At 36.8% G+C, this 14,371-nt stretch overlaps 1 protein-coding gene across 1 annotated transcript in view; it reads left to right on the forward strand.

The window, feature by feature from the left end:
* The first annotated feature begins 412 nt into the window (after positions 1 to 412).
* Positions 413 to 14,371, forward strand: part of rint1 (RAD50 interactor 1) — a 44,677-nt gene continuing 30,718 nt past the window's right edge. Inside the window, exon 1 of the mRNA XM_039769883.1 lies at positions 413 to 623. Coding sequence (XP_039625817.1) covers positions 441 to 623 — 183 coding nt within the window. The 5' untranslated portion in view covers positions 413 to 440. The remainder of the gene's footprint in view (positions 624 to 14,371) is intronic.

Consider the following 14,371-nt stretch of genomic DNA (forward strand, 5'->3'; position numbering starts at 1 on the left):
TTCAATGTGTTTTCTTTATTTTAGGCCATATATATATATATATACACGTTAATAATATATACTATATATATATATAGTTGCATATGTATATAAGAAGTAGGCATGACCTGAATCAATACTGTACGACGATGCAGATGCTCTATGAAAATATGTTCCTATGGGCACTAGGCCAGCTGCGTCTGAAAAAAATCCTTCTTAAGAGTCCTCGTTTTTTCAATTTGGTGTCAGATGACATGTTTAGTTATCTCGCTTTGAAAACGTTTTTCCGTTAACGGAAAACTAAATATGAGCTAACAAAACCTGTAGATTTAACTATGAACAAGTCATTCCGAGAGGGTGTCTGTCACTTGCTGACCGTTGCTAAGCGCTTCTACGGAACGAAGCGCGTAAAATTTGTGTCACGTCTGCTTCTTATGACGTAACTGCGCAGTTGGCTAGAGATGGCGGCACACGAGAAAGAAGATACAGCTGTGTGTCTGTCAACTGCCGACGCGGATCCACCAATTCCTTACTACGTGGCGGAGCTCCTGAAAGAAGAGGTGGGTGAAGATGTGAAGGACCTGAAGAAGGTGCGAGGGCTGCTGGATAAAGCAATGCAGGAGAAAGCTGCCCTGGAAAAGCAGGTGAGAGATTCTTAAATGCTTAGGCTTATGCACAGGTATCGAGCTTGAGCACTCTTCACTATCCCCCGTCGTTGGTGGGTCACAGCCTTTTTCACTTGCCGTGTCTGTCTGGTTACATTTATTGGCCTCAGGCCCTGACCGTGTCAAGCACAATGTTCTAGTGAGCTATGGGGTGTCACCGGAGTGAAGAAAAGCAAACTTAAAAAAAAGCATGGATGCTTTATTCAAACGCGCTAACTGATAGCCAAAGCAGGAAAGAATGACCACAGAAGCATAAAGCGATTTATCTAAAATGTGTGTTCAACGTCAGTAGCCAAATAGTTCCTATTGACTTGGCAAATCTAATATTGAAAGAAATGATATGGGACACCAGGAGGCGCCATTTTTCCGTTTACCAAACTGTGTTTCCACCGCTTGAAAAACAATGCTGTTGTGCTGTTTTCATGTGTAGCCTTTTTATCCAAACTTGCATTGTATTTAAAAAAGAAATAAATAAACAAAACTCTGATCTTGTAGATCAACCCGAGAATTCTACTTTTGAAGAGTAACCAAAGTTCTGTGCATCTGCTTTGGCACCGTCAAGTAACATGTTTATTTTATTATTATTGTTATTATTTAGTTAAAATGTGGTTTATTTTTGCACATCATGCTTAATACAGTATCAATGTTGTATGTATTTCTGAATTATTATATGTTAAAGTACAGAATATACATATCTGCATATATTTTTGATTTTATGGTATACATTTAAATAGGTGCTTAAATAGTAATCATCAGGTGTAAAAGATTATTTTTTAAAAATATGTTTATTGATTTTTAATTAGAAACACATAACAATCCATGCAGTCACGTCAAATTTAACAAATCAAAGCAAAATTCTACTCCCACCCAAGTGAAAAAGAGAGGAGCCAGCACCTGAAGCTACTCTATGAAAATATTTTAAGATAGAGAAGCCTTTATCTGTGGAACCTCTGCACGAGAACCACCTTTTTCAACCCTCACAAACATGTAGTTTTTAATATCTGGAAAACATTTGGAATTAAATCACTTAGAGAGAGATCTGTTTGTAGATGATCTCTCACTTAAAATGTCAGAAAACAAGCGGAAGGTAGCAATGCAGAGAATTCACTCGAGCTCCATTTGTGCAAAGCATACAATTATTCAACTCAAAATTATATATCGAGCACATCTGTCTCATTGTCCAAAATGTTTCCAGGGCAAGATCCAACCTGCGAACGTTGTAATCAAGTTCCAGCCTCACTGGGTCACATGTTTTGGGCCTGCACCAAATTAACATCATTTTGGACCAAAACCTTTAAATGCCTTTCAGACAACCTTGTTGTCACAATTCCTCCTAACCCATTAAAAGCTGTGTTTTTTTTTCCATCAATTTTTAACATTTCTGTAAAGGTTATAGTAAACTTAGTACTTAAACATTACTCCAGGTCTTTCATGTCCTGATGCAGTGTCTTGTTTTTTCTCATTTAGGACGATTATTTCATTCTTTATTTCTCTATTGTTCTTCTTTGCATCTTGCCTTAATCATTTATGTTCCCCCTGAGCATGGCAATCATTACCTTCAACTTGGAGAGTATGTTTCGATCTCCCCCATTCTCTGTAGGTGGAGTCGTGAGTTCAGTAGGAGATGATGTGGCAGACTTGCAGAGGGAATTAGCAGAAGTTAACAGTGGGGATGAAAAGGCCATGCTTGGCTCCATCGATCCTCCTAGAGTCGACGAATACTCCTTACCCACCTCATCCGCAGTTTCAGTTCTACTTACGCTCTTGGCTGGAGCTGATGCTGCCGTGTCAAGTCCTGGCAAGTCTGTACCTTTGCCCTTCTGTTCCAGATCAGTCTCTGGGAGGCCCAACTGTGAACTTGAGAGCGGTTTAGACTTTGATGGGGCTTTTGGTGTCTTATCCATTTCTTTTCCTTCTGAGCACTTTGTTTGCTACTCATGCTTATTTGTACTTGCATGTAATATTATTAAATCCCCTTGGGATGAACATAGGATATCTCAAAATTATATATAAAAAAATGGTTAAAACAACACAGCTGATAATGGAGCTCCCCCCTACATGAGACCAAGACTCTCAAAAGATAAATTTATTAAACTGAACAGCTTACATTGAAAATGAGCTAACAAACACTCCAGTTTAAGTTTGTATTCCTGGGCTAGAATTTATTTATTTAATTATTTATAAAGCACTTTAAAAATATCTTCAATACTGACCGAAGTGCTGTACAATAAAAAAAAAAAAAAGGAAAACCCAACATATCAGACATAAAACCAATGGGTAAGTGAAACAGAAACACATAAGAACTGAAGAGATTCTTAATAAAAAGTATACAGATAGCCAACATATCATACTGGGTTAAAAGCCAGAGAGTAAAAATGTGTTTTTAAATAGGTTTTAAAGACAGCTAGTGAAGGAGCCTGCCTAACATGCAATGGCAAATCGTTCCAGAGTTTTGGGGCTACAACTGAAAAATCTTGATCACCTCGGAGTTTGCATCGTGCCTTGGGAACACGTAAAAGCATGTGGTCTGCTGACCTGAGAGAGCGAGACAGTATGTAAGGGTGCAGTAGTTCCGACAAATAAAGTGGGGCACAACCATTAACATATTTAAAAATGAATACAAGGATCTTAAAATGGATTTGAAAACGAAATTGAAGCCAGTGAAGGGAAGCCAAAATTGGGGTAACATGCTCATGCTTTCTTGAGTCAGTTAAAAATCGAGCAGCAGCGTTTTGCACCAGCTGTAGGCGAGCAATGGAGGCATGGCCTGTTCCAAAAAGAAGCACGTTAATCTAGATGAGATGTTTAAAAAGCATGTATCACTGCTTCAAGGTTGCGCTTAGACAAAACAGGCTTGATTTTTGACAGCCGCCTCAACTGGAAAAAGCAAGATTTTATCACTGCGTTCACATGGCTATCAAGTTTTAAAATGGAGTAAAGTAGAATGCAAGGTTCAAACACAGGATATTAAGAAGAGAAAGTAGTTGAATGTAAAATAAGAAATATTTATCCTGTTATGAGGCAGAGGTACTATTGGACAGCTTGGGCTGTCTTTAGTAATTATTTTAGTCCTTATTTTGAGTCTTGTTGAGCTTTACATTCTAATTTTTATTAGGTTGCATGAGCTGTCTCATTGTCAATGATTCAAAATACTTCTTAGATTCTTAAGCATAGATATTTTAGTATGCAAGGTAACCATCTTTGGAAATGTGTTCCAATTGTTCAAAGCAGGCATATAGTTTTTTGAATAATATACTGTACAATAGTTATTGGTTCGCTTCATTTATTCACACACTTGGTTTATGCACCTGTTTTTGAGAATGACTAGCTTAGTTAACCAGCATTGCCCAGGTCAGAGAATGAAAAAAGATGGAAAGATGATAGACAGTAATAATTACAAGTTATACGTTACCAAAATTTATTACCCTTAAACTTCTTGCATTTAGTATTTTAAATGGTGGAGGAGTGATAAACCAAATAGTCATCAAGTCTTCTTTGAGGAGAAGAAAAAAAAAACGCTCTTGACATTTCTTGAAGTGCATCATCCGCACCTAACATCAACATGTAAAGATCTTGTTACATTTTAAGGAAATCTATTTTGTGTTTTCATTTTTAAGGCACAGCATTTGTTTAGAGTTTTTCAAGGTTTTTAATGGCTTCTTGCAAATGTTTTTTAAAACATTCTTTAGTCTTTTTTGGCTGTTTGTCAGATGTTTTTTAAGCATTTTTACATTTCAAAGAAGCATTTTGCAGGGAAATCATGTCTGATGTCATTTCCATTTTGTAGGTTGTGAGATGTCGTATTGTGAAGTGATTGTTAGGCCTCCAGAACATCTTCTATGACTTTGGTGTTTATTAATCCTGGCGATCACTGAAGAGCAAGCATCAAGAGTGAACATAATGGGTTCAACCTTTTCTGCAGTAAAGAGAGTTGAGAGTGCAATTCTGGACTATTAATAAAGCAGAGTGCATCCTAAAAGAATCCCATTATGAAATACGCGTGTCAATAAGCGCATAAAGAATTATAATTGGAATCATTGTGTTATTTTGATGTTTAAAATGTTGGTGACTAGAGAGTTCATTTACAGTTGACAGCACTCTGTTTCCATCTCTGTCAGCCCCTGTTTAATTTTGATTATTACACGAAAGTTGTACATAAGTTTGGCTATTTGTTCTGAATCTTGAGAAAACACAAGTACTTAACTATCACCGCGGCACGCAACATTAAGGATTTTAAAAAATGTATTATTTTCAGCCTTGCAACAGTGCCCTTTGTATAATTTGTGCTGTGAATTATGAATACTGTAACCAGTGGCAGGGAGTCAAGACCCAGAAGAAATGTTGTGCAACTGCCCCGGTAACCCTATTTACTTATAAGGAGAGTTGAAAGAAAAAGAAAAATAGGTGTGTTCTGCATAACAAAATCAGTTAACATCACTTTCGGGTCTCTCTTGGCTTTGTAGCACTTAACCTATGTTCCTGTTTTCTATGGTGTTGTGACCGGAAGGGGACGGGGCTTGCTCTTGATGTTGTGGCTGGATGGAACCGCTGTAACTGGGCGTCTTCTCTGGGCTATGGGAAATCGAGACAGAGATGATGATAAAGGTAGTAACAGCACCCCCACTTCCCCGGGAGTGATAGTTCTTACATCAGTCAAGCTTGTCAGGGGACCCCCCAATGCTCATGAATGACAACATGCTGTATTTTAGAACTTTTTGAATTGATCAAGTTCACAAACATTTTTAGATCTGAGATAACATCATAGGACTTTTTTCATTTTCTATAAGTTCAACAATGTGATTATAAGTGACAAGAAGGTATGCATTTACTCTTTTAGATTAGTATTTGCTTCAAAACACTAGCAAAATGTGCAATTGAAAATTGCAGCAAATTGCATCTATATGGGGCAAGTACAATGGCATAGCCTGCACATGTCAGTCTGATTTGGCTTTCAATACAGAATACATAATAAACAAATGAATTAAGTCAAACCTTTGCCGTAAAAAGAAGCTGTTTCTAGGGCCCTGCTGAAGTTTTAAAGATATTCTCTGTTCCACTTTGTTATGAACTGCAATGTTCATTTTTAAAGTGTTGTCTAGATTTAAAATAAATAACCAGTTACAGAGAGGTCCTCTCCAGTCCATTCCTGTATTTGTCAGATGGTTGAGCCTGTCTTCTTAGGGCTGTAAAGCAAGTATCATTATCTCTGTTAGCAGGCTCTTTTTTCACTTTTACACTATACAGATGTAAATTTCATTTTTCGTATATTATTGCAACCTTAATGTCTGATAGGGTTTAAACAAGTTAGCCTTTACATGTATGGTTTGAGTCATGGCCTTATGCTACGCAGTGCAGCTGACAACAAAAAAAGTGAATGTGTTGGTTCCTACAACAAGCATTACATGACTTCTATAGTACAGACATTTCATGTAGAGAAAGGCAAACAATAAATTAAGAATCATGTATTCTTAGATTTTTGGTGCTATCAGTCACTAGTGTTTTAAAGCCAATGTTGCACCTAAGCATAATGGGTAGGGTGTCGGGAGATAATTTTAAAACAATGCATTATCACATAGGTACAAATAGTGCCTGGGGCAATGTCTATTTGAAGATTGTATTTTCTAATTGAATCTGTTTGGTTTTTCTTGATGGGTACTCCAGGTTTCTGCTACAATCCAGTGATCTGTATGTTAAATTAAACTGGTATGACATTTTATTCCTGTAAGTGCTCATTTAACATTATCAGTAGGTATTATTTAGAGGAGAATAAAGTTAGAATGTATTTTTAGTGAAACTAAAATCAATATGACCAAAATGTCACTATATATATATATATATATATATATATATATATATATATATATATATATATATAATATTTTTTTAATGAGCTGTGGTAATATGTGTAAATGCTATCCTTTTTAAAACTGTAAAGCTTCATTATCAGAAATTATCAACCCCCATTATTGATGTGTGCCTCAGGTCAATTTTCTCTTTCATTAAGCACAGATTTGAAGATTTTCTTGATTTTAGCATTATGTAGTTCTTGTGACAACTCAAATGGTAATGTTTTGTAGAGTACCTTTTTTATTTACAGTATTTATTTATTGCAATACATTACAGAGATGAAATTAAGATTTTAAGGATAACTTTTTTTGATCACAATCTGAAATTGTAAAATCACATTATTTTTATGATTCCAGTTGCAGAAGGGACATTGAAAGTTTGCAATTTGATTCATAAATGTTTAATGAGATTTCTCTGTACATTTTGCCTTTTGAGAACCTAAAATAAGATTGGCATCGATTAAACAAAGCTTAGTTTTTCTTTTGTTTATCATGGTATTAGGATGATGTTAAAAGAATACAACAGAGACCTATTTTGACTCCATTATGTCCCATTCTTGCTGCAAATTAGATGGTAGTGGATCTTTACTCTAAATAGTTGATTAGATCCACTTTTTACAGATTTTTGATTGTGCTTAGCAGAATAGGAAAGACATTGAATTAGACTAAAGTTTACTGTAATGTTCCTGGCATCATTCTAAGACTTTTATAATTTTAAAGGAAATGATGATAATGGGGAAAAAGGCCATCTGGTATGTATTGGAATCATTCTTAAAGTATAATTTCGGTAATTTCATGCTGAAGTTTTTTGTTCATAGTCCTATTAGTTTACCACATGAAGTTGTGTTCTAAAAATAAAACATTTGTTAAAAATTAAAACAAAAATGCCTGCTGATTTAAAATTGGTTTCAAGGGGCACATTTCTAAATGTGAAAACAAAAGCCTTAAAACTTACCAGATACATCCATTTTTCAAGCCAAGAGTGTTATCATACTGAGTCACATCTTGAGATTGCAAACATGTTGTAAAACAGTATATCCATGTCATTTTATGAAGGAAAAAAAGAATAAAAAGAAAAGAAAGCAAAAACATAGAATGATAGAGTGAGATTCAGACATTTTAAAAACAATTGTGAATTAACTCATCATATTATGGGCTTAAATTAAAAGTGTACCAAGAAGATACAATGAAACTTACTACTTTTACTCACTCAGAAATATATTCCTCAGTTCTTTTACTGCCATATCTTCAGGAAAAGTGACTCGGCATGTGCTACAAAATTTAGGAATTTATTTGTGCTGTTTCAGTCAAATTCATTGTATTTTGACTGTATAGCATAATTTTATCCTTTTCAGTTCTCCATTTTTTTTACCACAGACAATACACAATACTGAGTGTTGATTGGCACTGTGTACGTAAGCAAATAGGAAAAAATAGTACCAAGAGTCTATGATAAAATGTATGAGTTCCACTTTTCTTGACACATTCAGGCCTCAGAAATGGAGAAAACATGTTACTTTTTCTAATTGGAACCTTTGCCCTTTTTAGAAAACATTTTCATTTGACAAATTAATATACAGTATACCATGATTGTGAAGAAACTACTTTGACTTGAAGAACATTTAACTTAACCTTCAAGATATCCTGTGATATGTATCTGTTGCTCTGCTTATATTAAGAGACCCATTTTATTTTATGTTAGCATATCCCACGTGATTGATCCTTTCGACTTTTTTTTTTTTCTTTAATGTCCTGTTCTTGTCCTCCTATCAGAATAAATTACCAAGAGATGGGATTTAACAAACTAGGCAATGATTTTTTAGTTTTCCATTGTTTGTTTGTTTCTAGCAAACATCCGCTACACCAGTAAGAACCTTATAGACATCGATGTCCAGAGCCAGACATCTGTTTCGAGTGTTTTTCATCACACGCACAATTCCAGACAACATAGCGAGACCAGCGGGCTCTCCGTGGATTGTTGTCGGGTCTAGGAGACGACACAGACGGAGGAGGGAAAGAAAGCGGAAGCGGCGTCGCAGATCCGGCGTTATGCTAAAGCTAAAACACAACCATACAAGCCCTATACAGAACTTTTTTCTGCACTGAAGGAGCTGCTTTTAATCTCATTGTAGATGCGTATAGTGACAATAAAAGGCATTCTATTCTAGAAACAATTTCATACTGTACTCGCCATTTAATTTGACATCTTTGGGCTGCAGGAAGGGAGGAGATATTTCCATACAATGTCCATCGTCGTTTCGATTGCGATCGCTTACTTTTACCTTCTCTTCCTTCCTTAACAATTATGTGTCTTGCTTGCATGGTCTTAATGAATTATATATATATAGGTAAATCACTGCAATGACGGAAATTATATCCACAAACACATGTATCTGGGCTCCGACTGACACTACTAACGCTCTCGGTTGTTTGTTTTCAATTGCGCAAGCGGATACACGTGACCGCATCCATTTCGTAATGCAAGATGTTGATCGTAAATCAAAACAAAAAATTTCATTTTAAACTTCCCGATAATTTTATTATAAATTTTATTAATAAAATCAACAACTAAAACACTTTTTTGAATAAATTCTTTATTTAATTTAAAGTAACGGCATGCAAAGTTACTTCTTCACCTGAAAGATGGCTCTGTGGTTTCGTCATTATTTACTTCCGTATTCATCGGCAAAACCGGCATTGCGCTGAAAATCTTGAATCTGAAACGATACTCGTTGTATAAACCGACCCCCAAACTCCAAGCCAAAAATCTAGGACGAAATTCTCGGCTTATATAACGGGATCTACGGTAAATCTCATATATTTAGGGTGGTTTGCTTTATATGGTTGGTGTGTCTGTTATCAGTGCGCCTAGATCGAATTGGCTCTGAGCAGATTGTCAAGCAGTTTAGCTGCCATATTTTGGTATGAAACAAAAGATCCCCTGCATTTAGCATGAAAGCCAAGGCTTTCCCAAAATTCACCCCAGTTGTTCACAAAAGTTATGCTTTTATTTGCTCACCAGGGGCCTCATGTATAAACAGTGCGTACGCACAAAAATGTTTCGCACGAACATTTCCATGCTCAAACCGTGATGTATAAAACCCTAAACTTGGTGTAAAGCCACGCACATTTCCACGGTAGTTCATACCCTGGCAAACACAAGTTCTACGTTCAGTTTTGCAGACTGGCGGCACCCAGCTTCAAAGCAGTGCTACTGTTCCAGTGTGGTTTCCCTTTCTTTTTTAGATCCACATCCCTAATGCTGCTTTATAAATACACTGAAATTAACCGCATATTGTTTATTAGTTTAATGCATCTGATATTAATTAACCTGTAACAATATAATGGTCCACGGAATGGCCAAACTATTCCAAATACCATAGCTCCTTTATCATTGTTACTCTTACTGCACCATCTGTTTCTTCTTTCAGCTGCTCCTGTTAGGGGTTGCCACAGCGGATATTTTTTTTCCATATTACTTTCACTGCACCACTCGGAGCAGCTGATCGGAAAGAGAATTATCGGTATACAGCATCAAGCACATGCTACTTCAGCCATGCTGCTTATTTGAACTGCTCTCACATGGCAAACTCTTCAAAACCTTTCCTGTACGGACCTCACGGTTCATAAACAGTTTCATCCCAAGAACTATAAACGCACTCAATCAGTCCATCAAGTGCTCCTTGTAGAACTGTTTGTACTTATTAGTATGTACAATCACCTCATTGTAAACTTGCACTACAGTTATAATATTGCGCAACCTGAGCCACTTTATAAAGCACGTATTTACATATGATGACAATATCATTTTTAAGATGAAATGCAGCAAAATATTTTATTATGTTATACAGGTAAAACTTTAACTTCATTTAAATAATCTATATTGTGTGTTGCTGCACTAGCAAGGATCTGGCGCTCCGTTCACTGATTGTTCCTGCCTCGCTGTATTCTTGCTGGGACTGGTGCGACACTGGATAGATTGAAATATCTTCATAGTACATGTTTAATTATTCTATGTTCCTTAAAAGTTTTGAAGAATTGGCATTCTAAGGTTACAGATGGCTTAACGTCTATTACAGAGCTGATTGTGTGGTGATTGGGTATTGGGGAAAGAAAAGTAAGAAATTCTCCGCTCAGCTAGCTCCCCTCCTATTAGCAACATTTACAGAAGCCAGAGATAACCAATCTCTTCCTCAAACCTTTCGCCAAGCACTAATCACAGTTTTTCCAAAACAATCGGTAATATCACAAGACCAAACTGGATTTATTAGGGGCTGACACTTATCTTCAAATCTTCGACGCCTGTTTAATGTAATATACTCACCAACTAAATCAAACACCCCAGAAATATTATTATCATTGGATGGAGAAAAGCATTCAACATGATTGAATGGAAATACCTTTTTACTACATTGGAGAAGTTTGGGTTTGGCCCGAACATTTGTGCATGGATTAAATTACTGTATACTAACCCAGAAGCTTCAGTTTGCATCAACAACATTTGCTCAGACTACTTTAAACTAGAACGTGGCACTAGACAAGGATGCCCCTTGTCACCGCTGCTGTTTGCAATTGCCATTGAACCACTGGCAATACATTGTTGAAATACTGATCAGATAAAGGGGATTAGCAGAGAAGGACTGGAACAGAAAATCTCATTATATGCAGATGATATGGTACTGTATATATCGGACCCAGAAAATTCTGTGCCTGCAGTCTTAGCAGCACTCACAGAATTTCAAAAGATCTCTGGTCTCAGAATTAATCTGAATAAAAGTGTACTCTTTCCAGTGAATTCTCAAGCATATAATATTAGATTAGATACCCTACCTTTTATCATTGCAGAACAGTTTAAATACCTAGGGGTAAACATAAAGCTCTATATCAACAAAATTTCACCGTCTGCATGGAAAAAATTAAACAAGACTTGCATAGATGGTCAACCCTTCATCTCACACTAGCTGGAAGAATTAACACTGTTAAGATGAATATTCTTCCTAAGCTCCTTTTTTATTTCAAAACATTCCAATATACATTAATAAATCATTCTTTAGGCAATTAGATTCAACAATAACCTCATTTATTTGGAATTCAAAACATCCACGCATCAAAAGAGCGACCCTACAAAGACAAAAGGCAGAAGGCGGCATGGCTCTACCTAACTTCCAGTTTTATTACTGGGCAGCAAATATACAGGCATAAGAACCTGGACACAAATAGAAGAACATACACAGGCTTGGACCGCAATAGAAGTAAAATCCTGCAGTACTTCTTTGTATTCCTTGCTCTGTGCTCCAATAAACACACGCTATCGGCAATATACTAATAACCCAATTGTGCTCCACTCACTTAGAATCTGGAACCAATGTAGAAAGCATTTTAAGACGGAGAAGCTTCTATCTGTGGCACCTCTGCAAGAGAACCACCTCTTTCAACCTTCACAAACATATGCAGTTTTTAATATCTGGAAAAAATTTGGAATTAACTTGCTTAGAGATCTTTATATAGACAACGCTTTTGCATCCTATGAACAATTACATTCCAAATTTAACATTCCAGCTACACATTTCTTTCATTATCTTCAAATCAGGAACTTTGTTAAACAGAACCTTTCAGATTTTCCTCATCTTGCACCCTCATCCATGCTGGAAAAATATTGCTCAATTTCAAGGATTTAGACTCCATCTCTACAATATATAAAATCATTTTACAATCCCTCCCTTTCAAAGATCCAAGAGGACACTGGGAAAAAGATCTCTCAATTAATATATCAGAAAAGGAGTGGAAAGTAGCAATGCAGAGAATTCACTCAAGCTCCATATCGCAAAGCATACAATTATACAACTCAAAATTATATATCGAGCACATCTGTCTCGACTAAAACTCTCCAAAATGTTTCCAGGGCATGATCCAATCTGCGAACGCTAGAACCAAGTCCCAGCCTCACTGGGTCACATGTTCTGGGCCTGCACCAAATTAACATTATTCTAGACAAAAATTTTTAATTACCTTTCAGACAGCCTTGGACTCGCAATCCCTCCTAACCTATTAACAGCTGTGTTTGGGGTTCTTCCAGAGGGGTTTAAAGTGGAGAAAGGCAAACAAATTGTGATTGCATTCACTACACTTTTGGCACGCAGACTTATTCTGATAAACTGGAAGAACCCAAACTCTCCTCTTTTAAGTCAGTGGGAAACCATGTGTTATACTATTTGAAATTGGAAAAATCAAATACTCAGTTAGAGGATCCGTACAGACTTTTTTCAAAACATGGCAGGATCTAATCAGTAATATTTTAAAATAAGCTCATAAAGCACAGAGAATTTATTAATTTAGGTATGTTTACAAGCCATAAATTTCACGCTGTTTAGCTTGCACTCTCTCTCTTGGGGTGGGGATCAATCTTTTTGTAAAAACTTGATTGATTTGTATGGATTGCAATAAAGTTAATAAAGAAAGAAAAAAAAATTAAGGACAGGAATTGGAGGTTACGTTTGAAAGAGACAGTACTACTGCAATAAATTTTCATTGAAGGACGCGCACAATCACTGTACCACCGTGTTCCCATGTTTAATAACATGCTTTAACTCCTATCATCATGAAAATGATATCAAGTATACATCTCAGTATTTTACTTATTCAGAGAGCTGTACTATTACGAATGTAATGGATTTTGTGTCCTGTCGGAGGAAGAGAAATCCCGAAAGCATGTAGTGATTCACACACAGCACATAGAAGATCAAATACAAAACAAAGCATTTAACATGCTACTGTAGTTACGATGATATTTGAGAAACTAGTAAATTAAACGATTTTAAGATGAAGTTTATGATGATCTACAAAATATATGACAAAATTAAACTACGTGATTAAAGTGGAAATTTCAAGATTAAAGTTGACATTTCGTGCTTGTTTCCCCACTCTGTGCCTATTTTTGTTTTCTCTGTACTATAATAAGCTTTCATATGAAGCTCAGACGGTGGGCTACAACTCGCCTTTTCACGGCGACTTTGATATCTGACAACTTTTTTATTTCGGGCACCGTGTGACTTTGTGAACTTGAGCTTTTGAGTTTCTCCGACACTCTTGTCACTCGCTCAACTTGCTTTTGTTGTTTATACCACTGTTTAAACCAACAAATAGTACGTTTTTCCTTACCTCCACTTGGTATTCGCTGAACTTCTTCTATTTTCCCCTGTGCTTTTGCCATTGCGTTTTCATTGAACGCTGAGCTTAACGGCTATTTATATTGATTTGCATATTCAAAGAGTTGTAGTACTTGGAGGAGACGGAGTGGGACAGCAGGCATGTGCATGTGCGTTACTTTTCACACTGACCAGGATTTAGATAGACAGATACTTTATTAATCCCAAGGGGAAATTAACATACTCCAGCAGAGCATACTGATAAAGTACAATATTAAATTAAAGAGTGATAAAAATGCAGGTAAAACAGACAATAACTTTGTATAATGTTAACGTTTACCCACCCCCCACCCCCCCCGGGTGGAATTGAAGCGTCGCATAGTGTGGGGGAGGAACGATCGCCTCAGTCTGTCAGTGGAGCAGGACAGTGACAGCAGTCTGTCACTGAAGCTGCTCCTCTGTCTGGAGATGATACTGTTTACAGGATGCAGTGGATTCTCCATGATTAAAAGGAGCCTGCTCAGCGCCCATCGCTCTGCCATGGATGTCAAACTGTCCAGCTCCATACCTACAATAGAGCCTGCCTTCCTCACCAGTTTGGCCAGGCGTTAGGCGTCCTCCTTTATGCTGCCTCCCCAGCACACCAATGCATAGAAGAGGGCACTTGCAACGACCGTCTGATAGAACATCTGCAGCACCTTATTGCAGATGTTGGACACCAGCCTTCTAAGGAAGT

The sequence above is a fragment of the Polypterus senegalus genome, chromosome 11 (genome assembly GCF_016835505.1).
Source record: "Polypterus senegalus isolate Bchr_013 chromosome 11, ASM1683550v1, whole genome shotgun sequence".
Lineage (NCBI taxonomy): Eukaryota > Metazoa > Chordata > Cladistia > Polypteriformes > Polypteridae > Polypterus > Polypterus senegalus.